Here is a 27156-nt window from a genome sequence, read left to right as displayed (position 1 = left end):
GGGGTAGGTCCGTAGGGCAGGATGGTGAATGGGTATTTCAACAGTGCCTACCTCCCCTCTGAAGCGCCGGATGGCGGGCCGCGGTAGCCGCGCAGGCCTCGGGGTCCGGTCCGTAGGAAAGTCCCCGGCTTCAGGCCTAGTAGGCCGCGAGCGGTAATCCTGGTCCGATTCGAAAAAATTTTCGTCCGGCAGGTCCCCCAGGGTCCGGGGAGTCGTGAGGGGGTGCAGATGAGCCGGTGGGCTGAGCAGGGAGGGAGGATTGCAGTCGATTGTACGTGAGGCGGCGGAGCTCCTCACAAAGACGTCCGCCTCGGTCCGCTTCCGGTCACGCCCCCCGGTGTGCGCAATTTTTAAAGCATGTCATGTTTGGTATCTATGTACTTGGCATAAGATCATCTTTTAAATCTTACCAAACAATTTTGAATTATATAGTGTATTTGTGCAATAAATTTAAAAAAAAAATTATTTTTTCGCAGAAATTGCGTTTGGAAAATCTGCAAATATCGTGTGACAAAAAAAATTGTAACTTCCACCATTTTGTTCTATAGGGCCTCTGCTTTAAAGAAATATATAATGTTTGGGGGTTCAAAGTAATTTTCTAGTAAAAAATAAATATTTTTTCATGTAAACAAAAAGTCACAGAAAAGGCTTGGTTTTCAAGTGGTTAGGAGAGTGGGTGATGTGTGGCTAAGATTGAGCATAAAATGCCGGGACAGTTCAAACATCCCAAATGACCCCTTTTTGAAAAGTAGACACCCAAAGCTATTTGCTGAGAGGCATATTGAGTCCATGGAGTATTTTATATTTTGCCCTAAGTTTCGGTAAGATGAATTTTTTTTTTTTTTTTAGATTTTTTTTTTTTTACAGAAAGTTGTCAATGATATATTGCTCACGCATGCCATGGGTATATGTGAAATTACACCCCAAAATACATTCTGTTGCTTCTCCTGAGTACAGGGATACCATATGTGTGAGACTTTTTGGGAGCCTAGCTGTGCACGGGACCCCGAAAACCAATCCCCATCTTCAAGTTTTCTAATGGCGTAAATTGTGTATTTAACCTCTGCACTACCTGTCACAGTTTCAGAGGCCCTTGAATTTCAAGATAGCACAACCCCCCCCCCCCCCAAATGACCCCATTTTTCAAAGCAGACACTCTAAGCTATTTGCTGAGAGGCATGGTGAGTCCATGGAATATTTTATATTTTGCCACAAGTTTCAGGATTTATTTTTTTTTTTTTTTACACAAAGTTGTCACTAAATGGTATATTGCTCACACATGCCATTGGTATATGTGAAATGACACCCCAAATACATTTTGAGCTTCTCCTGAGTATAGGGATACCACATGTGTGAGAATTTTTGGGAGCCTAGCTGTGTAAGGGACCCCGCAAACCAATCCCCATGTTCAGGTTTTCTAATGGCGTAAATTGCTTATTTTACCTCTGCACTACCTGTCACAGTTTCAGAGGCCCTGAAATTTCAAGATAGCACAAAACCCCCCCAAATGACCCAATTTTGCAAAGTAAACACTCCAAGCTATTAGCTGAGAGGCATGATGAGTCCATGGAATAGTTTATATTTTGCCACAAGTTTCGGGAAAATTATTATTATTTTTTTTTTTTACACAAAGTTGTCAGTAAATGATATAATGCTCACACATGCCATGGGTATATGTGAAATGACACCCCAAAATACATTCTGCTGCTTCTCCTGAGTACAGGGATACCCCCCCAAAATACATTCTGCTGCTTCTCCTGAGTACAGAGATACCCCATGTGTTAGACTTTTTGGCAGTCTAGCCACGTACAGGACCCCGAACACAAATCCGCACCTTCTGGCTTTCTAAGGGTGTAAATTGTTGATCTCACTCCTTACTACCTATCACACTTTTGAAGGCCATGAAATGCCAAGATGGCACAAAACCCCCCTGTTTTGCAAATTAGACCCTCAAATCTATTTTCTGAGAGGCATGGTGAGTATTTTGCAGCTCTCTTTTTTTTTTTTTTTTTTGAAAATGAAGAAAAAACAGGAAAATGCATTTTTTTCCTCTTTTTTCCAATTTCCAAAACTTTGTGACAAAAAGTGAGATCTGCCCAAACACTCAACATGCCTCTCTGCAAATTGCTTAGGGTGTCTACTTTGCGAAAAGGGGTCATTTGGGGGGAGGGGGGTTGTGCTGTCTTTCATGGCCTCTGAAACTGTGATAGGTAGTCAGGAGTGAAATCAACAATTTACGCCCTTGGAAAGCCTAAAAGTGAGGATTGGTTTTCGGGGTCCTGTACTCAGCTAGACTGCAAAAAATTCTCACACATATGGTATCCCTGTACTCAGGATAAGCAGCAGAATGTATTTTGGGGTGTCATTTCACATATACCCATGGCATGTGTGAGCAATATATCATTTAGTGACAACTTTGTGTAAAAAAAAAAATATATATATATATATATATTTCCCGGAACTTGTGGCAAAATATAAAATATTCCATGGACTCACCATGCCTCTCAGCAAATAGCTTGGGGTGTCTACTTTCCAAAATGGGGTCATTTGGGGGGGGGGGGGTTGTGCTATCTTGAAGTTTCAGGGCCTCCGAAACTGTGATGGGTAGTGAGGAGTAAAATCAAAAATTTACGCCATTAGAAAACCTGAAGATGGGGATTGGTTTTCGGGGTCCCGTACACAGCTAGGCTCCCAAAAAGTCTCACATATGTGGTATCCCTGTACTCAGGAGAAGCAGCAGAATATATTTTGGGGTGTAATTACACATATACCCATGGCATGTGTAAGCAATATATAATTTCAATGACAACTTTGTGTAAAAAAAAAAAAAAATTTCTTTTAGTCAATTTTCAAACACCTGTGACAAAAAAAATGAAATATTCAATGAGCTCAACATGCCCCTCAGGACATTCCTTAGGATGTCTACTTTCCAAAAAGTGGTAGTTTGGGGGGGTTTGTACTGCCCTGCTGTTTTAGCAATTCATGAAATGAGATAGGCAGTCAGAAATTAAAGCTGCTTAAATCTCAGTATTTACACCATAGTTTGTAGACGCTATAACTTTTGCGCAAACCAAAAAAAAATACGCTCAGTGAGATTTTTTTGTCAAAGACATGTAGCTAAATACATTTTGGCCAAAATATATAACAAATTGAGTATATTGGATATTTTTTAAAAGACAAAGTTGAAAATGTCATTTTTTCTCAAAATTTTCGCTATTTTTTTATTAATATCGCAAAAAATAAAAAGTGAAGAGGTGATCAAATACCACCAAAAGAAATATCTGTTTGTGGGAAAAAAAGGCCATAAATTTTGTTTGGGTACAGCATTGCATGACCGCGCAATTGTCAGTTAAAGTCACGCAGTGCCAAGTTGAAAAAAGGGGTCTGGTCTTTCAGCAGGAAAATCCTCCGGTGTTTAAGTGGTTAAGAATAAATTAAATAGGATTGGTCCCAGGACAGATCCTTGGGGGACCCCACTTTCCACACCAGACCATTCCGAGTACTCCCCATTTATCACCACCCTTTGTACTTGCCCCTGGAGCCAGCTTTTAATCCAGGTACTCGGCCTATGGTCCATACCTACATACCTTAGTTCGTACAGTAAACGTTTGTGGGGAACTGTATCGAATGCCTTTGCAAACTCCAGATACACCACATCCACAGGCCTTCCTTTATCTAGATGGCTATTCAGTTCTTCATAGAAGGTTAATAGATTGGTCTGGCAAGAGCGATTTTTCATGCATCCATGCTGATTTCTACTAATAATACTTAAGTCTTGTATATAGTCCGTTATCATCCCCTCCAATATCTTACAGACTAATGATGCTAGGCTAACCGGCCGGTAAATTCCAAGAGATATATCTTGGCCCTTTTTTTAAATATTGGTACCACATGGGGGTAGGGTTGAGCGAACCCGGACTGTATTGTTCGGGATCGTACCGGACGTTTGGGTGTTCGGTACCCGGACACGGACCCGAACATTTCACTGTATGTACGGGATACAGTCCGTTGTACGGTAATTTATTTCATGTTTTGGCGCTGTTTTAATGGCGCGGTTTCAACAGCTGCAAGGCAGCCAATCAGCAAGCGTTTAACTAGTGTGCCCTTAGAAGCCATCACAGCCATGCCTACTAATGGCATGGCTGGGATTAGCCAGTGCAGCATGTGACCCAGACTCTATATAAGCTGGAGTCACATAGCACCGCACGTCACTCTGCTCTAACTATACTAGGGACAGGTTCCTGCTGCTGCTGCTGCGGAGGGAGAGATAGGAGATTATTGTAGGGGCAGGCTGGAGATTTCTTTCAGGGAAAGAATAGGACGAATCTTCTTTAATCAGACAGCGATCTACATTGATTTTATTGTGTGGGGGTGCAGTGCATGATCTTTATGCCCTGACCTGAGCCCAGGGAGGAGGAGGGAGAAAAAAAAAACTTTTATCAGTCTGTTAGGTGGGCGGCGTGCGGCGTGCAGCGGCCATGTAATGCAAGCTCAGTGCATATGTATCTGCTTAATCTGGATTAAAAAAGTAAATACATTTTCTCCTTCATATTTTACTGTGACTTACAGCGTATAGACACTGCTGTTCTGATCTGCTATTCAACAAGCACCAATTTAACCACTTAAGCCCCGGAAGATATTACCCCCTTCCTGACCAGGGCCTATTTTGCGATTTGGCACTGCATTACTTTAACGGACAATTGCACGGTCGTGCTACCCTGTACCTAAACAAATTTAATGTCCTTTTTTTCCCCACAAACAGAGCGTTCTTTTGGTGGTATTTGATTACCTGTGCGATTTTTTGATCATGCGCTATAAACAAAAAAAGTGCGTCAATTTTGCAAAAATAACAATATTTTTCACATTTTTATATGAAATTCCCCCCAAAAAAATGTAAAAATCTAAATTTTTTAACATTTTAGGCCAATTTGTTTTATGCTACATATGTTTGGTAAAAAAAAAAATCGCAAAAAGCGTATTTTGATTGGTTTGCACAAAAGTTATTGCGTTTACTAACTAAGGGAAAGATTTTTGTCATTTTTGTTGTTTTTTTTTTTAACGAGTAATGGCGGTGATCTGCGATTTTTTTTTTTTGTGGGACTGCGACATTGCGGCGGACAGATCGGACCCTTGACTGACATTTTTCACACTTTTGGGGTTACCAGTGACATTACTACAGTAATCAGTGCTATACATATGCACTGTTACTGTAAAAATGACACTGGCAGGGAAGGAGTTAACTTTATTTGAGAAGGAGGGGTTAAGTGTGTCCCTAGGGGCGTGATTCTAACTGTGATTGGATGTGGCTTGAGGTGTAAGAACAGAGATCAACGGTCCTACATAGCAGAACCTTATGATCTCCATTCTTACACAGGGGAGAATGACAGGCGGCTGTGTTTACATTAGCCACCTGCCTTTATCCCGCCGTAACGGACAATCGCGAGTGCCCGGTGGACATCGGGTCTGCCGGGCACACGCGCGGGGGGGTCCGTGAGCGATTGGGAGCACGCCTCCGGCGGCGCGCGCTCGCTCCCAAGAGCCTCACAGGCTAGCGAAGTAGACCTTCGTCACTTTGCCTGTGAGGGGCTGACTGCCGACGTAAATCGTCGTTAGGAAGTCGGCAAGAAGTTAAGGGGACAATTATTTTTCAGTTTTCATTCATACTTTACTATGACACTGTCATACAGCGTTTAGAGACTGCCGTTCTAATCTGTTATTCAACAAGCACCAATTTAAGGGGACAATTATTTTTCAGTTTTTCACTCATACTTTACTGTGACACTGTCATACAGCGTTTAGACACTGCTGTTCTAATCTGCTCTACAAAAATCACCAATTAAAGTGACAAATAAAAAATTTTCATTCATACGTTACTGTGAGATACACCCGTTGGATACTGTTGTTCTATTCTGCTTTTCAATAAAAACCCATTTAGGGAAAAAATTATTTAAATTGCAGCCTAGTCTGCATATGTTACTGTGAGATACACCCATTGGATACTGTTGTTGTATTCCGCCTTTCAATAAAAACCCATTTAGGGGAAAATAATTAAATTGCAGCCTAGTCTGCATATGTTACTGTGAGATAGACCCATTGGATACTGTTGTTGTATTCCGCCTTTCAATAAAAACCCATTTAGGGGAAAGAAATAAATTGCGGCCTAGTCTGCATATGTTACTGTGAGATAAATCCATTGGATACAGTTGTTGTATTCCGCTTTTCAATAAAAACCCATTTAGGGGGAAAAAAATTTAATTGCGGCCTAGTCTGCATATGCTACTGTGAGATAGACCCATTGGATACTGTTGTTGTATTCTGCCTTTCAATAAAAACCCATTTAGGGAAAAAAATAAAAATTGTGGCCTAGTCTGCATATGTTACTGTGAGATACACCTGTTGGATACAGTTGTTGTATTCCGCTTTTCAATAAAAACCCATTTAGGGGAAAATAATTAAATTGCAGCCTAGTCTGCATATGTTACTGTGAGATAGACCCATTGGATACTGTTGTTGTATTCCGCCTTTCAATAAAAACCCATTTAGGGGGAAAAAAATTTAATTGCGGCCTAGTCTGCATATGCTACTGTGAGATAGACCCATTGGATACTGTTGTTGTATTCTGCCTTTCAATAAAAACCCATTTAGGGAAAAAAAAAAATTGTGGCCTAGTCTGCATATGTTACTGTGAGATACACCTGTTGGATACAGTTGTTGTATTCCGCTTTTCAATAAAAACCCATTTAGGGGGAAAAAATGAAATTGCAGCCTAGTCTGCATATGTTACTGTGAGATAGACCCATTGGATACTGTTGTTGTATTCCGCCTTTCAATAAAAACCCATTTAGGGGAAAATAAATTGCGGCCTAGTCTGCATATGTTACTGTGAGATACACCCGTTGGATACAGTTGTTGTAGTCCGCTTTTCAATAAAAACCCATTTAGGGGAAAAAAATTAAATTGCAGCCTAGTTTGCATATGTTACTGTGAGATAGACCCATTGGATACTGTTGTTGTATTCCACCTTTCAATAAAAACCCATTTAGGGGAAAATAAATAAATTGCGGCCTAGTCTGCACATGTTACTGTGAGATAGACCCATTGGATACTGTTGTTGTATTCCGCCTTTCAATAAAAACCCATTTAGGGGGAAAAAAAAATAATGGCGGCCTAGTCTGCATATGTTACTGTGAGATATACCCATTGGATACTGTTGTATTCTGCCTTTCAATAAAAACCCATTTAGGGAAAAAAAATTTAATTGTGGCCTAGCCTGCATATGTTACTGTGAGATACACCTGTTGGATACAGTTGTTGTATTCCACTTTTCAATAAAAACCCATTTAGGGGAAAAAAATGAAATTGCAGCCTAGTCTGCATATGTTACTGTGAGATAGACCCATTGGATACTGTTGTTGTATTCCGCCTTTCAATAAAAACCCATTTAGGGGAAAATAAATTGCGGCCTAGTCTGCATATGTTACTGTGAGATACACCCATTGGATACAGTTGTTGTATTCCACTTTTCAATAAAAACCCATTTAGGGGAAAAAAATTTAATTGCGGCCTAGTCTGCATATGTTACTGTAAGATAGACCCATTGGATACTATTGTTGTATTCCGCCTTTCAATAAAAACCCATTTAGGGGAAAAAAAATTTAATTGCGGCCTAGTCTGCATATGTTACTGTGGGATAGACCCATTGGATACTGTTGTTGTATTCTGCCTTTCAATAAAAACCCATTTAGGGGAAAATAAATTGCGGCCTAGTCTGCATATGTTACTGTGAGATACACCCATTGGATACAGTTGTTGTATTCCACTTTTCAATAAAAACCCATTTAGGGGGAAAAAAATTAAATGGCGGCCTAGTCTGCATATGTTACTGTGAGATAGACCCATTGGATACTGTTGTTGTATTCCGCCTTTCAATAAAAACCCATTTAGGGAAAAAAAATTAAATTGTGGCCTAGTCTGCATATGTTACTGTGAGATAAACCTGTTGGATACAGTTGTTGTATTACGCTTTTCAATAAAAACCCATTTAGGGGGAAAAAATTAAATTGCAGCCTAGTCTGCATATGTTACTGTGAGATCGACCCATTGGATACTGTTGTTGTATTCCGCCTTTCAATAAAAACCCATTTAGGGGAAAAGAAATAAATTGCGGCCTAGTCTGCATATGTTACTGTGAGATACACCCATTGGATACAGTTGTTGTATTCCACTTTTCAATAAAAACCCATTTAGGGGAAAAAAAATTAAATTGCGGCCTAGTCTGCATATGTTACTGTGAGATAGACCCATTGGATACTATTGTTGTATTCCGCCTTTCAATGAAAAACCCATTTGGGGAAAAAAAAATGTAATTGCGGCCTAGTCTGCATATGTTACTGTGAGATAGACCCATTGGATACTGTTGTTGTATTCCGCCTATCAATAAAAACCCATTTAGGGGAAAAAAAATAAATTGTGGCCTAGTCTGCATATGTTACTGTGAGATACACCCTTTGGATACAGTTGTTGTATTCCACTTTTCAATAAAAACCCATTTAGGGGAAAAAAAATTAAATTGCGGCCTAGTCTGCATATGTTACTGTGAGATAGACCCATTGGATACTATTGTTGTATTCCGCCTTTCAATGAAAAACCCATTTGGGGAAAAAAAAATGTAATTGCGGCCTAGTCTGCATATGTTACTGTGAGATAGACCCATTGGATACTGTTGTTGTATTCCGCCTATCAATAAAAACCCATTTAGGGGAAAAAAAATAAATTGTGGCCTAGTCTGCATATGTTACTGTGAGATACACCCTTTGGATACAGTTGTTGTATTCCACTTTTCAATAAAAACCCATTTAGGGGAAAAAAATTAAATTGCAGCCTAGTCTGCATATGTTACTGTGAGATACACCCATTGGATACCGTTGTTGTATTCCGCTTTTCAATAAAAACCCATTTAGGGAAAAAAAAATAATTGCGGCCTAGTCTGCATTTTTTACTGTGAGATACACCCTTTGGATACTGTTGTTGTTCTATTCCGCTATTCAATCAACACCCATTTAGGGGAAGATCCTAAATTAGAGAAATATGAGGAGAAGATCAAATAAGGGATGTGGCCTTGGTCGTGGTGCTGCTGGTGGAGCTCCTGTTGCAAGGAGAGGACGTGGTCGATCTGTGCCAGCTACACGCACAAGTGAAACACCTTTCTCAGCTGCGAGTAGGCGACAGAACCTGCAGCAGTATTTGGCAGGGCATAATGCGCCTCTACAAATGTTGAGGCCAGAACAAGTACAGGCGATAGTAGATTGGGTTGCTGACAGTGCCTCCATTTCCTTCACATTGTCTCCCACCCAGTCTACTGCTGAAAGGCCAGAGTTGGCACCTGCAGCCGATGTCCATCAATCTTTCACCTCACCCCTTTGCAAATCAGCCAAACAGTCTAAGCCCCAACTCATGCAGCAGTCTCTTCTTCTTTTTGATGACTCTGTTAGCATGGTTTCCCAGGGCCATCCACCTAGCCCTGCCCCAGAAGTGGAAGAGATTGAGTGCACCGATGCCCAACCACTTATGTCTCAAGATGAGTACATGGGAGGACTATTGCAGCACGTCTTGGATGATGACGAAACACAGGTGCCAACTGCTGCGGAATTCAAAATTGTGGACATCGACAAGGAGGGCAGGGGTGAAGACTGGGTGGAAGATGATGTGGAGGACTATGAGGTCCTCGACCCCACATGGAATGAACGTCATGCAGGTGACCTGGGTGGTTTGGAGGAAGAGGCGGTGCTCGCACAGAGCCGCCAGCACAGCAGAAGAGGGAGCAGGGTGAAAAAGCGGAGCGGCCGTGCCCTAGACACTATGCCTGCTACTGCCCAATGCAGCAAGGGACCGAGCACACCAAAGCCAGCTCTAAGAAGTTCCCTAGCGTGGCAGTTCTTCAGACAATGTGCTGAAGACAGGACACGAGTGGTTTGCACGCTGTGCAATCAGAGCCTGAAGCGAGGCATAAACCTTCTCAACCTGAGCACAACCTGCATGACTAGGCATCTAAGTGCAAAGCACGAGATGCAGTGGAGTAGACACCTCAAAAACCAAGAAAGGTCTCTGGCTACTCCTGCTTCCTCTTCTGCTGCAGTCTCGGTCTCTTCATCCACCTCTATAGTGACAGTGGCACCGGCCACCCCGCAAACAGAAGATCTGCCAGCAACACCACCACCTGGGTCACCAACAACCATCTCCACAATGTCTCATGGAAGCGTTCAGCTTTCTATCTCCCAAACACTGGAGCGGAAGAGTAAGTACCCCCCTACCCACCCGCGATCCCTGGCCCTAAATGTCAGCATTTCAAAATTCCTGGCCTTTGAAATGCTGTCATTCTGTCTGGTGGAGACGCAGAGTTTTAAAAGCCTTATGGCGGTGGCTGTCCCACAGTACGTCGCACCCAGCCGCCACTACTTTTCAAGGCAAGCTATCCATTCCCTGCACAACCAAGTGTGTGACAAAATCAGGTGTGCACTGAGTAACGCCATCTGTGGCAAGGTCCACCTAACTACGGATACTTAGACCAGTAAGCACGGTCAGGGACGTTATATCTCCCTAACAGCACACTGGGTAAATGCAGTGGCGGCTGGGCCTGAGGCAGATAGAAGTTTGGCGCATGTCCTTCCACCACCGAGGATTGCAGGGCACTTCAGTTTGCCTCCTGTTCCTAATTCCTCCTACTCCACTTCCTCATCCTCTACCGCCTCCTCATCCAGTCAGCGTAACACCTTCACCACCAATTTCAGCACAGCCAGGGGTAAACGACAGCAGGCAGTTTTAAAACTTGCCTGTTTGGGGAAAAACCCCACACCGAGCAGGAGTTGTGGAGGGGCATTAAACAGCAGACCGATGAGTAGTTGCTGCCAGTGAGCCTCAAGCCCGGCCTGGTGGTGTGCGATAACGGGCGAAATCTCGTAGCAGCTCTGGGCCAAGCTGATTTGACACACATCCCTTGCCTGGCACATGTGCTGAATTTGGTGGTGCAGAGGTTCCTTAGAAATTACCCCGATATGTCAGAGCTGCTGCAGAAAGTGCGTGCCGCCTGTGCGCACTTTCGGCATTCTAACCCTGCTGCTGCTCGCCTGTCAGCGCTGCAGCGTAACTTCGGCCTTCCCGCCCACCACCTCATATGTGACGTGCCCACAAGGTGGAACTCCACCTTGCACATGCTGGCCATAGTGGAGTTTCAGCTGCAGCATGCACGCGTGAGTCGCTCTGTGGAACAGCACCACTTCACCACCAATAACTGGGCCTCCATGCGAGACCTGTGTGCCTTGTTACGCTATTTCGAGTACTCCACCAACATGGCCAGTTCTGAGCTTAACTATCCCACTTCTATGCCTCCTAAAGGCTTTCAGGGCAGTCATTCACAAGTGGCTCCGAGGGTGGGTTCCTTCACCCACAAACGCCAGGTACAAAATTGTCCAGCAGGGGCACAGTTCTGGAGGATGACGAGGATGAGGAGGAGGAGATGGAACCATGTTCACAGCAGGGTGGCACCCAGGCCAGCTCATGGCCATCACTGGTGCGTGGCTGGGGGGATACAGAGGACACAGACGATACACCTCCCACAGAGGACAGCCTTTTGTTGCCTCTGGGCAGCCTGGCACACATGAGCGATTACATGCTGCAGTGTCTCCCCAACGACCACCAAGTTTCCCACATTGTAACTTGTGCTGATTACTGGGTGGCCACGCTGCTGGATCCCTGTTACAAGGACAACGTACCGTCCTTAATTCCCTCACTGGAGCGTGATCGGAAGATGCGTGAGTACAAGCTCACGCTGGTAGACGTGCTGCTGGTGGCATTCTCACCTGACAGCGGGGGCACAGTGGAAGCAGACGGCCAAGGCAGAGGAGGAGGAAGAGGTCGCCAACACAGCCAGGGCACCGCCAGCACCTCAAAAGGCAGGGTTAGTATGGCTGAAATGTGGAAAAGCTTTGTCAGCACGCCACAACAAGCAGCAGCACCACCAGGTGATATGGAACGTCTTAGCAGGAGGCAGCATTTCACTAACATGGTGGAGCAGTATGTGTGCACACGCCTAGACGTACTGAATGACGGGTCTTCCCCCTTCAACTTCTGGGTCTCCAAATTGGGCACATGGCCTGAGCTTTCCCTTTACGCCTTGGAGGTGCTGGCCTGCCCTGCAGCCAGTGTATTATCTGAACGGATATTTAGCACGGCTGGGGGCGTTATCAAAGACAAGCGCAGCCGCCTGTCCAGAGCCAACTTGGACAAGCTCACTGAGCCAGGCATGGATCCCACAGGACTTTTCCGTACCTTGTGCAGAATAGACATGTATACCGGTCTTACCCAGCCATTGTTGTATTTTTGATCTTTCTCACTCTTTTGGGGTGTACCCTAATTTAAAAAGAAATTTAAAATTAAAAAAAAAAAAACAGTGTTGGCTACCTCGTCCTCCTCCACCGCCGCTTCCACCTACACTGCCACATCCACCGCCACCTCAACCTCCTACTCCATATGGGCCTCATCCTCCTAGATCAAGATGTTTATTTTTTATTTTTTTGTTTTTTATGTTATTTTAAGTTATTTCCCTATCCACATTTGTTTGCAGAGCACTTGACATGCTCTTAAGAAGATTTTGCTGCCATTTGCAGCCCTCTAGCCTTTTCCGTGTTTTTTTAGAGCCATTTTAGTGTTCAAAAGTTCAGGTCACCATTGACTTCAATGGGTTTGGGATTGGGGTAAAGTTCGGGTTAAGTTTGGGTCACGAACCCGGACTTTTTTTTTCAAGTTCGGCCGAACCCGCCGAACCCGGACATCCAGGTGTTCGCTCAACTTTACACGTTGGCTTTTTTCCAAACAGCTGGTACCATTCTCATCAGTAGACTATCCGTAAAAATTAGGAACAATGGTCCGGCTATCACCTGGCTGATTTCTTTAAAGACCCTTGGGTGTAAGCCATCTGTCCCGGTGATTTATTTATGTTAAGTTTTTCTAGTCTAGTTTTGAGTAGAATGTATTTAGCACCTTCACCTTCTCTCTGTCCTTTGTAGCCAGATTCCCTTTGTCGTCCTTTATAAGGCCAATGTGTTATAGCCTCACTTTCTTACTATTTATATACTTAAAGAATTTCTTGGGGTTTTTTTTTACTCTCTTCCGCTATGTGCCTTTCATGTTCTATTTTAGCCGTCTTGATTGCGCTCTTAAATTTTTTATTGCATTCTTTGTAATGTTGGAATGCTGCCAATGACCTCTCAGCCTTGTATTTTTTGAAGGCCTTTTCTTTAGTTTATATGTGTTTTTACGTTGGAGCTTAACCACCCAGGGTTTATTTAAGCTCTTTTAACCTTCAGCGGTAAACCTGAAAGGGCCATTGATTGGTGATGATGGAATGCAATAAAAGGATAGTCATGTCATATTTCCTGATAACAGCAGTAGATATTATAATGATAACCAGGGTTCTTTTCCTGATCATGTAGAGGTTGCCAGCAAACACACATTAATGAATCCATGCACACAGACCCGGTAACTAGTCTAGGGAATGATTTTTTAATGCTGAGAAAACTTGTAAATGGGGAGGGTGAAGGGCATGGGATACTCCAATCAATGCTAGCTCCAAAGAAGAGGACACTACATTTGCGGTCTTGTAAATAGCACTTTTCGACCTCCAAGACTGGAAGGAATGGCCAAATCAGGGACACTGTGCCCTGTAAAGATACTCTGGTCCTTTTATCACCAAAGCACCGATCACAAAACCAATGAATAGCTGCCCCAACTTCCTGTTGCCTTCTACTGAAGTCTTAGTAGACTGGATTCTCAAGCATGAAGTCTCAGGGCTGTCTCTGTAGTTGCAGGTATGGGCTCCCTGGCTCTGTCACATCCTGACTTTCATGAGCATCAATACACTGTAGATCAGCGCCAATGCCCTCAGAGATGGCAGTGAATGCTAGGACCCAATCGTGCTTCTGGGCCCAGCATCATAGATGGTTCATCAACAACTTCCCATGCATCAGCCTGAGACAAGAGAGTTAGCACGTGGTCTCCCCAAATATGTATACCCTCCTCAATCATGCACCAGAGGCCTGAAACATCTACTGGGATGGCTGGGGGAAACATGAATATTTGTAACTCAGTCTGGCAGGGAAACCTCATACTATAGTCAGTGGAGCCAGTGACACCTACTGACAGCAGTGAGAAACCACAACCCCACTGAGTTTATGGAGTGTACAAAACTGGGTTGAATACCACCCTTTAACCACTTAAGCCCCGGAAGATTTTACCCCCATTCCGACCAGGGGGTATTTTGCGATTCGGCACTGCGTGACTTTAACGGACAATTGCGCGGTCGTGCGACGCTGTACCTAAACGAATTTGGCGTCCTTTTTTCCCCACAAACAGAGCTTTCTTTTGGTGGTATTTGATCACCTGTGCGATTTTTTGATCACGCGCTATAAACAAAAAAAGAGCGTCAATTTTGCAAAAATAGCAATATTTTTCACATTTTTTTATATGAAATTCCCCAAAAAAAAAATTTAAAAATCAAAATTTTTTTACTTTTTCGGCCAATTTGTTTTATGCTACCTATGTTTGGTAAAAAAAATCGCAAAAAGCGTATTTTGATTGGTTTGCGCAAAAGTTATCGCGTTTACTAACAAAGGGAAAGATTTCTGTCATTTTTGTTGTTTTTTTTTTTAACGTGTAATGGCGGCGATCTGCGATTTTTTTTGCGGTACTGCGACATTGGGGCGGACAGATCGGACCCTTGACTGACATTTTTGACACTTTTGGGGTTACCAGTGACATTTCTACAGTAATCAGTGCTATATATATGCACTGTTACTGTAAAAATACACTGGTAGTGAAGGGGTTAACTTTATTTGGGAGGGAGGGGCTGTGTGTATCCCTAGGGGCGTGCTTTCTACTGTGATTGGCTGGGGCTTGAGCTGTATGGACACTGATCAACGGATCTACATACTAGATCCGAGAGATCAGTGTCTTAACAGCAAGGAGAATGACAGGTGGCTTGTTTACACAAGCTGCCTGACATTCTCCCTCTCCCCCGCCGATCGCCGAGTGACCGGCGGACATCGGGTCCGCCGGTCACACGCGCGGGGGGGTCCGTGACCACGCGGGAGCGGGAGCGCGCCTCCGGGGGTGCGCGCTCGCTCCCTAGACCCTCACAAGCTAGTGACGTAGCCCTACGTCACTTTGCCTGTGAGGGGCTGACTGCCGACGTAGATCGGCGTTAGGCAGTCGGCAAGTGGTTAAAGAAACAACATTTTCCTATTACTTTGCAACCTATCTAGGAGGATGCTTGGGTAGAAAATAGATAGATAGATAGATAGATAGATAGATAGATAGATAGATAGATAGATAGATAGATAGATAGAGAACAGGGGGAAGTCACAGACAGGGCATTTTTCTTCCATTACGACCTTGATGACACCAGAAATGTTTTTTTTTTTTTTAATTATCATTTTTTATTAAGAAAAAGAAGAAAGGAACAATACAAAAAAAAAACAAGAAAAAAAAAAAATCAATCAACAAAGTAAGGGACGGTGCCCCCGAAACATTGTGAAAACACTATGAAATACATCATTAAATCATGGGAAGTACCAAATTACAGAGATTCACATTGGTGAACATAAGCACAAAAAAAAACAGGAAGCCATAACAGAGGGGGAAACGAGCATGGCTCAGCTTAACCCAGATGAGTGAAGGTCCCAATCAGCTCAAACAGCATTCATCTAAACCAGTTCATCATGGACCATAGCTGTAAGGTGTTCCATTCCCTGAATCTCTGATACCAATTGTAACAGGAGAGTTTTGTCAGGAGGGACTTGCTGCAGCCAGCAGAGTGGAATAGCTCTCCTGGCGGCCAGGAGGAGGAAAGAAAGTAATCTATTGGTCAACTTGGGGATACCGGTGAATGGAATGCCCAGCAGATAATGCAGTGTCCAGTGGCAGCTGTAGACCAGTAGCATTTTAAAGCAGTGACATAACCATCAACCAAAAAGGTTGTATAGCAGAGCATTTTCAGAAAATGTGATATAGCGTGCCCAATTCCACTCCACACCACCAACACAAGGCGGAGCTGGATGGGTCAATCCTATGCAGGCGTGCCAGGGTTCTGTACCAAAATAAAAGATTTTTTAAAGTGGTCTCTCTGCACCACGCATCTAGAGGATTTAAAGGCAGATGTCCAAATCTTACTCCACATAGGGAGAGTAATGGGACGCTGCAAAATCTTAGACCATTTCTGCATATAGGAATGGTAGTCCTCAGTCAGTGGTAGAGCATCATGGAGGATATTGTAGATGGAGGATACCAAATGTCCCTGGTGAGGGCCATGGGCACATAAATATTCAAAGGCAGAGGGCCTCTCCAGGGACAAAGGGGTTGACAAGGATCTGAAAAAATGGCAGACTTTTAAATAGAAATAGAAGGTATGTTTAGGAAGGGCAAATTTAGCCTGCAATGTTTCAAAAGAGAAAAGGGTGCGGGACACCGGGTGAACCAAGTTGTGGAGCTGGAAGAGTGGAGCATGTGTCCAGGTGAACACCCGACCAATTTGAAGACCATCCGGTAGCAAAGGGTTGAATAAAACACTAGTCGGGGGGGGGGGGGGATTGGTGAAGAGAGAGAGAACTTAAGAAAGCATTTGCGCCAGACTTCCATGGTAACCCTCATGGGAGCCAAGCACATGTCCCGCAGCACCCGATCTGTGTGCAATGCGGGAGACCAGAGCAATGAGCAAGGATGAACCCCGAAAAAATGCACCCCGTTGTATTTCCGACCACCGGTTGGGCGCCACCAGGGATGACCAGGAGGCCGTCACCCGGAGGTGGGAAGCGTAATAATATTTAATGATATCCGGAGCCCCAAGACCCCCTCGCTTCCTTGAGGAGAACACCACAGACGCAGCTATTCTATGGGCCTTGTCACTCCAAATAAATTTGAGGAAGGTCCACTGTAATGCCTTAAGTTGTGTCAAAGGGATTGCAACAGCAAGAGTGTCAAACAAATAAAGCAATTTTGGTAATATGGATATTTTTAGGACATTTATGCGTCCCAAGAGTGATAACGGGAAGCCCGCCCATTGCCGCAGAGACCTGGAAAGCTCGCTAAACAAGGGGACATAGTTTGTGGAGTAAAGCATGGAATGAGAGGGTGCCAGCTTAACACCCAAATACGTGAGAGCCGATGGGCACCACCGATATGGGTAAGAACATTGTAATTGAGCCAAGAGGTCCGGGGGCATATGTAGAGGCATGGCTTCAGTTTTAGAGGCATTAATCTTATAGCCAGAAATAGCACTGAAGGAGGGTAATACTGAGTGCAGGGAAGGCAGGGACAGGAGGGGATTGGTTAAAGTCAACAAAATGTCATCTGCAAACAATGAGAGTTTGTATTCTCTGTGTCGCATCAGAACCCCATTGATATCCGGATAGGAGCGAATAGCCTCGGCCAAGGGCTCAAACATAAAATAAAAAGTAGAGGAGACAGGAGACACCCTTGTCGGGTGCCGTTCAACATGGGGAACAAAGGCGACACAAAGGCAGAGCACAGGCGTACCTGGGCTGTAACAGGAGCGTAATGGGCCCTTCAAACCATATCTCTGTAACGTGGAAAAAAGGTAGGGCCAGCTGAGGTGATCAAAGGCCTTTTGAGCATCTAGGCTAAGGATCACCGCTGGGCAAGGGAACCGGTTAAGGAGATCAATCAGATCTTTCATGTGCCTGGTGTTATCACTTACATGGCGGAACATAACAAATCCTACCTGATCTCGATCAACCAGTTTGGGAATGATGTTTGCGAGTCTATTAGCCCAAATCTTTGTGAAACTTTTATAATTGGAATTTAATAAGGCTATTGGTCTGTAATTATCCGGGAGCGAGGCATCCTTCCTCGGCTTTAGAATAACCAAAATAAATGAATGTGTGAAGTGGGATGACACCAGAAATCTTAAGAAACATAACTGTGAACTGGGGCAATTGTGGCATAAAACCAAATCCCAGCCAGTGTTATCCCCTATATAAATCTGCCTTCTTAAAATACAGTTCCTCCCTCCATACTGACAAACAAGCCCACTTTGTCACTCTAATAAATTCTCTGTCATCAAGTTTTTGTCGTCACTTCTCTACTTTTAACTCTCTACTTTCTCCATTACCACCTCCACCCAGAAACTTACTCAGTGCTCACGAGATTGCCAATAATTTTAAAAATAAGATTGATGCAATTTTTTGGGGCATCTCCACTGCACAGATATCTATCCCACGTAACATACCATGTAAAAATCCACCCTCAATATTTTTCTCTTTTGACCTTGTTACTACTGAAGAAGTTGCTAAAGTTTTCTCAAAAGCCTGCCTTACCACCTGTCTGCTGCACCCTGTTCCCTCACAACTATTAGAGTCACCCTCCTCTTCTATCCTATGCTCTCTCTCTCATATCTTTTATAGGGATGATCAAACTTTTCAAAAGTTTGGTTCGACCAGAACACCCGAACTTCCAGAAAGTTCGGCCCGGATTTCAGAACCCCATTGAAATCAATGGGACCCGAACTTCGGTAAACAAAAAACACCATTTTGAAGCCCTAAAAATGCCCCTAAAAAGTGCCTAGGGTTCTGGGTCAAGCCCCAGGGACTATTAATCACACAAAAAAAGTTCTTAAAAATTGTCATTTTTGATAGAGAGCCAATTATTGAAAAAAATATTGGAAAAAAAAAATGAGATTTCTTTGGTGCTGTTTCTTTAGTGTCTGGGGGGTCTAAAAAGTGTACCTGTTAAGTTTCAGCTCTGTAGCATGTCCAGAACCAGGAAAAAAATGTCGTTTGTATTAGAATTAATATAGAACAGGGATATGGCTCCGCTATTTTTACACCTTGCCGGTTTTGTAGCAAGCTTTTTTTGGGCATTTTGGGGGGTTATTGGAGGCAGGCATAACATCAGAACTTCTGTGTAGGGGTATATATACACACACACTTATATGTTTATATACACATACACATATATAGGTGTGAAAGTAGCAGAACACTATACTTGCGCTAATAAAATAATTAACAGGCATATGGCTCCGCTCCTATCTCACCTATATATGTGTATGTGTATACATACATACAAGTGTGTGTGTATATATACCCCTATACAGAAGTTCAGATGTCATGCCTGACTCCAAACATGTCCTCAAAAAAGCCCTATAAACGCCTGCAGCAAAAAGCAGGCTGACCGGCGAGAAGCCAAATAGCTGTTCTATAAGTCACCTAAGAGAAACAATCTTTTCTCTATAGCGGTCACTCTGACATGGAAGGGTTTGGCCACCCTGCCATAGCAGTCAGAGTCAGTTCACCCTACACTACACTACGGTCACCCTGGCACTTAACACTTTCCCTACAGAAACTAGATTTTTGAATCTAACTAAAGTGGAAAATAGCAGCCTAACTACACTAGATATCCCTTTCCTGACACTAATAAATGCTAAATGACACTTTGAGAGCAGAAGTAACAGAACTGCTTCCACTCTCTTCCACATCCCTGTATTACAATGTTAGGAATTTGGTGGGGCTATCTTATATACTGGGGGGCTAATGATTGGCCTCTGGACCCCCTAGTCACTCCAATCACATTCCTAGCATTCCCTAGCATTGGTCGGTTCTGGTTGCCGAATTCCGAACTTTTTCAGCAAAATGTTCAGGATTCGGCCGAACCTCGAACAGCCAATGTTCGGGTCAAACCGATGGTCGACCCGAACCGTTCGATCATCCCTAATCTTTAATCTCTCCCTCTCTACTGGTCCCTTCTCCTCCCCTCACCTCACCTCACCTCTAAAACATGCGCTGATCATCTTCATACTTAAAAAACCCTCACTGGACCCCCACCAGCCTGAACAACTTAAGACCCATCCCTTTGCTCCCGTTTACATCTACATTTTTAGAATGATTAGTCTACAACCTTCTGAGCTCCTACCTCACTGACAAAAACCCTCTTGACCCCTTACAGTCTGGCTTCTGCTTACTACTATCCACTGAAACTGACCTACTAAAACTCATTAATGATTTACTAACTGCTAAAGCCAATGGCCACTACTCATAGTACTAGAACTCTCTGCGACCTTTGATACTGTTGACCATCCCGTCCTGAAATAAAAATCCACTCTCTTCGCCTTTGAGGCTCTGCTCTCTCCTAGTTCTCCCCCTACCTATCATAGAGCTCTTTCAGTGTTACCTATAACTCTGTCTCCTCCTCTCAATTCCCTCTTTCTGTATGGGTCCCCCAAGATAAACTCCTATGACTTTCAGTATCATTTCTATGCTGATGATACCCAAATCTATCTCTCTACTTCTCACCTCACTCCTTTTGTCTCCTCTCACATTACTAACTTACTAACTGACATATCAGCATGGATGTCACACCACTTCCTCGAACTCAGTCTTTCTAAAACTAAGCTCATAACAAGATCAATAATACAACTATTAGTCCCTCCCCTCATGTCAGGGTGCTGGGTGTAATTTTGGACTCTGAGCTGTCCTTTCAGTCTCAAATCCAATCACTGTCCAAATCTTGTAGACTTCACCTCTGTAACATTTCCAAAATATGCCCCTTTTTAACCGTATAAACAAAAAAAAAAAAACGTATTTACTCCCTTTTTATCTCTTGCCTTGACTCTCTTCTCATAGGCCTATCTCTTCACCAGCTATCCCCTCTTAAGGCTATCATGAATGCTGCTGCCAGAGTCATCCACCTTACCCACTGTTTAGCGTACTGGCTTCCCATTGCCCAATGAAAAAAATTCAAAACATTAACAACATACAAAGTCATTTACAACTCTTCCCTGAGATACATCACAAATCATGTCTCCAACTATCATGCAAACCTCCTCAGCTAATAACAAAATCTTTATATTTCTCCCATCAGTTCATCCCTCATAGTTATTACCTTTTATTCCACCAGCCCCTCCATATTAGATTCATAAGCTCCCAGGAGCAGGGCCCTCCTAACCCTTGTGTATTGAATGTATTGTTGCTGTATTTTCTCTATTTTATTATAAAGCGCTGTGCAAACTGTTGGCGCTATATAAATACTGTATAGTAATACTAATAATAATAATGAATCAAAGCATTTACTTTTCTTCCTGTCTACCTATAGTTTATCTCATATTGATGATTAATTGGTATCTATATATACAATAGATATAGTTCTACAGATAGGTCAACCTTAGATCTATCTATCTATCTATCTATCTATCTATCTATCTATCTATCTATCTATCTATCTATCTATCTATCTATCTATCTATCTTTTTGCCATTGTTTATATGTGGCTTATACAGAATAATTTAATTATTACAATTTTAATTAAAAACAAATAATAATTTGCGTGGACCTCTATAAAATGTAAACTGCTACAACCCCAATCCTGGAAATGTGGATTAAGTGAAAATAATAAAAAAAAAGTGGTGCACTGTTCCAAATGATGTAATAAACAACCTAAACATACTGTACATCTGACAAAACCATGGGGAAAAAAAACAAATGTCATATGAAAAGCGATAAAGTGCTAATGATTAGTCCAGCACTAGCAGCGCTTATTGCCTATGCATCAAATAGGATATCCACACAGGAATGTAGGGCTTGCCAACAAGTGAGTATGCATATTAGAGGTCTCATCAGCTTTAGATCGACTAGTAACGGTAGGGAATTTGAAATAAAGGAATTAATTTCCTGCAACTATATGCACATTGTTTATGCACTAGAATGTTCATGCGGGCTTATATATATTTTCTTCACTAAAAGAACATTAGGTAAACGAGTAGCAAAGCATATTTATAAAATTTTCATTGGCTATAAATATAGTGTATCTTTACATTTCAGATGTAGGCACAATAGGGACCCCTCAGTTCTGAAGTTCTGTGGGATCGACAAAATACATCCACACTGTAGAGGTTCTAATATGGAAAGGGAGTTATCCAAATCTGAAACCAGATGGATATATTTGATAGAAACATTGAGTCCTAAGGGAATGAACATAGAACTAGATCTAGATCTTAACTGCTCTATAAGTGACTTTTAATAATAAGCCCATAATCTTCAAGTAGTGTTGGGCTTATACGAATTGGGTTTCCAATGCATTGGATATGGGACTTCTATTACCCTTTGTTGTATTCTTGTATTTTTATAAGGTCAATTAAATATTTTAATTGTATTTTGTGGTTATTATTTTAATCCTTTTTAATTTTTATTTTGCAAATAGATTGTTATAAGAACAGTCCACGTGCACCTGGATGTTAAGGTGTATGAAGCACCAAGTGTGGGATATCTAGGTGCTCTACGGGCTAGTTCAAAGTTTCTGTCTCTAGCAAGATGGATCTGTTTTGGATTACTGGGGGCTGCCCATTGAAGTTCAGTGAGAACTGGTTGTTCAAACTGGACTCTACCTTTATCTTATGCTGCGCTCAATGGATTTTTAATAGGGGTGGTTTGGATCCTATTATGTGTAGACATTTGATGTTTAGATCGATCCCCACCGATATACATTGCACTCAACACATTTTGTTTACCAATAGACAGAAGGGGTTAACACTCATGTCTGCTAGAGTATAGGTAGGAGAGGCAAGGTCGTGGGGCTACATCCACTGACGAAGACGTAATGACGAAACGTGTTAGGGGTGTGACCACGTGGTCTCTGTGAGTGTCAGCTACTTCGGATTCACCCGGGAATCACCTAGCTCGAGTTCCAATAGAGTGTGGTGAGAGATACCGAAAGTGCTGAATTACTCGTGTGACAAATTTATTCTGTGATTATTTTACAATTTGTGAGTGTATTTTAAGGGGGAAATTTGGAGCAATAAATAATATTAACAGGATTACGCTATTTGCCTTATATTCTCTTCATTTATGAGCATCAATACATTGATCGAGGATTAAAACATCGGGTTACCATCTAAAGGTTATTACAAGGTGATTAACTCATGCAAAGTCTGGTGAGTTTGTTATCTGAAAGGGAGGACCTTACCAGGTGTGGTGACTTTGGTTTGATCACCTTGATTACCCCCAGACAACACAGTAGCATCACTATCACTAATCACTTGGTGGAATTTCTTGGACTGTGTGGATATCCTATCTGATGTGTAGGCGATAAGCGCTGCTAGTGCTGGACTAATCATTTATGTTTTTTCAGCATTTAACGTTCAATATTTGCACTTTTATAGTAGGGGCTGTATGTAAATTTATATTTGAACTTTATTGTTTTGAAACACATGTACGCTGGGTTTGGTTATATGGTTTGACTGTTTTACTACATTTTGGATAAAGTGCTAATGCAAAAAATATTGTTCCATTCCATAGGTCAAACAAATGTAACCTTAAATGATGAATCTAGCAATACACGGTGGCATATAAGAAACAGTAAAGCCCCTTTTACACTTGTACTACTCCAAAGTTGTGCCGACTTTGGAGTGCAACTTTGGTGCAACTTTGACACAACTTCGGATGGGTGCAACTTGGATTCGACTTTGGCTTTGACCATTTTTAATGGACAACTGTTGCACACAAGTTGCATTGTATAACATTTAGGTACGACTTTCATGCAACTTCTGAGGGTTATCATTGAAGTCTATGGCCCTCAGGTTGCATGAAAGTCAGACCAAAATAATGCATGAACTACTTTGAAGTTGCTGCAACTTTAGGTTGCGCATACTGTATATGAATGGGTATCATTGGAAAACATGAGGAACGACATGTTGTGCAACTCTCTTGTCCAAAGTTGCATGATAGGTTGCACAAGTGTGAAAGGGGCCTAAAGTGCATGTGCTGATAATTAGTGCAAATGGCAAACCAATGCAAAAAATGTTAAAAAGATATATTCAAAAAATATATATATTCAAACATAATGGAATTAAAGTCCACTGATGAGGGGCCAATCTCACAAAAGTGCCAGGTGCTTCACAACACAAAATCACTTCAAAGGTGCTCCAGTGTGAAAAGGTGCTCCTAGGTCTAAATAAATGGCCTCTGTGACGGTCTGACCCCCTCTCACCGTCACGGGTTCCCCTTTTTCGGAACAGCAAATAATCCATCTAGGCAAAATAAAACTGGCATAGCATAACACCCCCATACATGAGCCAAGGCTTAATGCTGGGTAAAAGATACTTTATTATCCAGTCTCACACACTATATATACAAAACACAGGGACACATCCCCCCCTCCTGACCAGGTCAGGGCCCCGATTACATTATCATGTAGATGAGATTGTGTACAGAAAGAGAATCAGTCTGAACCAATTATCTAGCCATCTGGATGGAAGTTCATTAGCAATTAACAAGGAGACACAGAGCACACCTTAATATCAACAATAGGAAGACCACTAGGGATAGACTGCCCATCTCCGATACCAAATAACATGGAACAGAGGCCAAGGTGAATAGCTCTTTCAATGAACATATTCAGAATCAAACAGGCCAGGGATAGTCTTCACATCTTTCTCGAGACACATTCCTGACAAACATTACTGTCCCATTTGAGTAATCCAAACCAAGTGTATGAAATGAGTCCAGAGTGATAGGGTACTCCTTCCCAGCCTCCTATCAGAACGTGTGGATCTCCATTACAGAGATTGACAACAGTCTGTGTTAAATCTCCACTTTTTTTAAAGCTTGATTTCTTTGCCTCAATGGAAATGCATTTTTAATGTTTTCTAATAAATATACCTTATAAATATACCTTACTGGTTTACGCTATAAGGCTTCTCCTTATCTTTTATATGCTGCCATTTTGAGTGACTCTCATTCATAGAGTGAATTCATATATGGAGACTTGCTATCTGTAAAGCTTCCGCTGTGGAGATTTAACACAGGCTGTTGTTGATCTCTGTAATGGAGATCCAACACTCTGTTAGGGCTCTTTCACACGGGCGTTCCGTATGTCCGTTTTTCATCCCATCCGTTTGCGGATGAAAAACTGACATAGGGCTCTTTCACACGGGTGTTCCTTTTTTTTTGCCCGATCAGGTCCTTTTTTTTTTTTTGTAACGGACACGGATGACACTTGTGTCACCCGGTCCGTATGTCCATTTTTCATCCCATCCGTTTGCGGATGAAAAACTGACATAATGCATGTCTATGTAAATACGGATGTCTGCGGATGACACCACTGACATCCGTTTTTGCTTCAGTTCCGTTTTTTGAAAGGAAGAAAAAATAGGGTTCTCCTCCGTTCAAAAAAACTGAACTGAACTGAACTGACAAAAAACGGATGTCAGAGGATGATCATCCGATGACATCCGTATTTACATAGAGATACATTATGTCCGTTTTTCATCCGCAAACGGATGGGATGAAAAACGGACATACGGAACGCCCGTGTGAAAGGAGCCATAATGTATCTCTATGTAAATACGGATGTCATCGGATGATCATCGGATGATCATCCTCTGACATCCGTTTTTTGTCAGTTCAGTTCAGTTTTTTTGAACGGAGGAGAACCCTATTTTTTCTTCCTTTCAAAAAACGGAACGGAAGCAAAAACGGATGTCAGTGGTGTCATCCGCAGACATCCGTATTTACATAGACATGCATTATGTCAGTTTTTCATCCGCAAACGGATGGGATGAAAAACGGACATACGGACCGGATGACACAAGTGTCACCCGTGTCCGTTACAAAAAAAAAAAAGGACCTGATCGGGCAAAAAAAAAAGGAACGCCCGTGTGAAAGAGCCCTTAAGCACCTTTTCACACTGGAGCACCTTTGAAGTGATTTTATGTTGTGAAGCACTTGGCACTTTTGTGAGGTCAGCCCCTCTTCAGTGGACTTTAGTTCAATTACTTGTTTGAATATATATATATATATATATATATATATATATATATATATAAATATATATTTTTTTAATTGTTTGCAGTGGTTTGCACTCATTATCAGCACATGCAGTATGCCAGTGTGTATTGCTACATTAATTTAAAGGTACATTTTTTGACTTAGTGGAAGGGTACAATATTTTTTGCATTAGCACTTTATCACTTTTCATACAACATTTAGTTTTGTCAGATGTATGTTTAGGTTGTTTATTACACCATTTGAAACAGTGCACCTTTTATATATATATATATATATATATATATATATATATATATATATATATATATATATATATATATATATATATTCATTACAATTTTAATGTCAGTTTAATATAAAGCATATAAAGTTCTAAATAAACAGTCAGGGACCACAGTTCTTACACTGAGCAGAAACCCCACAGAGGATCCACAAGAAGGCAGCAGTGTGTAGAAATATCATTCCCATGATTTGGAAATGTAAAGGAATCTAAAGGAAAATGTAGGGAAAATGAACAAAATATTATCTTAAAACAATAAAATGTTGGGTAAAGCATAAAACTGATTTTAAATGTACAGGTGCATCTCATAAAATTAGAATATCACCAAAAAGGTAATTTATTTCAATAATTAAATTTAAAAAGTGAAACATATATTTTATATAGAGGTGTTACACACAGGGTGATCTATGTCAAGCATTTCTTTCTTTTAATTGTAATGATTATGGCTTACAGCTAGTGAAAACCCAAAATTCAGTATCTCAGAAAAATAGAATATAACATAAGACCAAAAAAAAAAGGTTTTCAATATAGAAATGTTGGCTTACTGAAAAGTATGTCCATGTACCGTATAGTATGCACTCAATAGCCTCATTTGAGGCACTTTGATTTATGGTGGCTTATTGTATAATAATATAATAATACAGGCAGAGGATTGGACTTTGATCTCCCTGTGCCACCACTAGGGGCTGTAAAGAATGCGGCGGGTCACGTATATTTCATGACAGCCCACCCCCTCTGATGAAGTCCTGTAGGACATAACACATACGGAAGGAAGAGTTACAACGTGACGTGTCACCGGCTGCTATCCTGTCTGGGCGGCATACTGGCCATGTGAATTATTTCTACATGCTGTATATCAAGAAATGATCCTGTGAGTTCTTTTAAATAAATACATTGGTGTTAAAAGTAAGCAGAGAGCACTATTTTCTAACTATACAGTATCTCAAAAAAGTTCCTACACCCCTCCACATTTTTGTAAATATTTTATTATATCTTCATGTGACAACACTGAAGAAATGACACTTTGCTACAATG

The 27156-nt window shown here is 42.0% G+C and overlaps 1 protein-coding gene across 1 annotated transcript in view; it reads right to left on the bottom strand.

The window, feature by feature from the left end:
- Positions 1–26314, bottom strand: part of LOC309549333 (fucolectin-5-like) — a 108619-nt gene extending 82305 nt beyond the window's left edge. The window contains exon 1 of the mRNA XM_082249532.1: positions 26246–26314. Coding sequence (XP_082105658.1) covers positions 26246–26309 — 64 coding nt within the window. The 5' untranslated portion in view covers positions 26310–26314. The remainder of the gene's footprint in view (positions 1–26245) is intronic.
- Positions 26315–27156: the final 842 nt, after the last annotated feature.

The sequence above is a fragment of the Pelophylax lessonae genome (assembly GCF_965119305.1).
Source record: "Pelophylax lessonae genome assembly, chromosome: 3".
Lineage (NCBI taxonomy): Eukaryota > Metazoa > Chordata > Amphibia > Anura > Ranidae > Pelophylax > Pelophylax lessonae.
The sequence above is the reverse complement of the archived record's forward strand: the minus strand, read 5'-3'. Positions and strand labels throughout refer to the sequence as shown.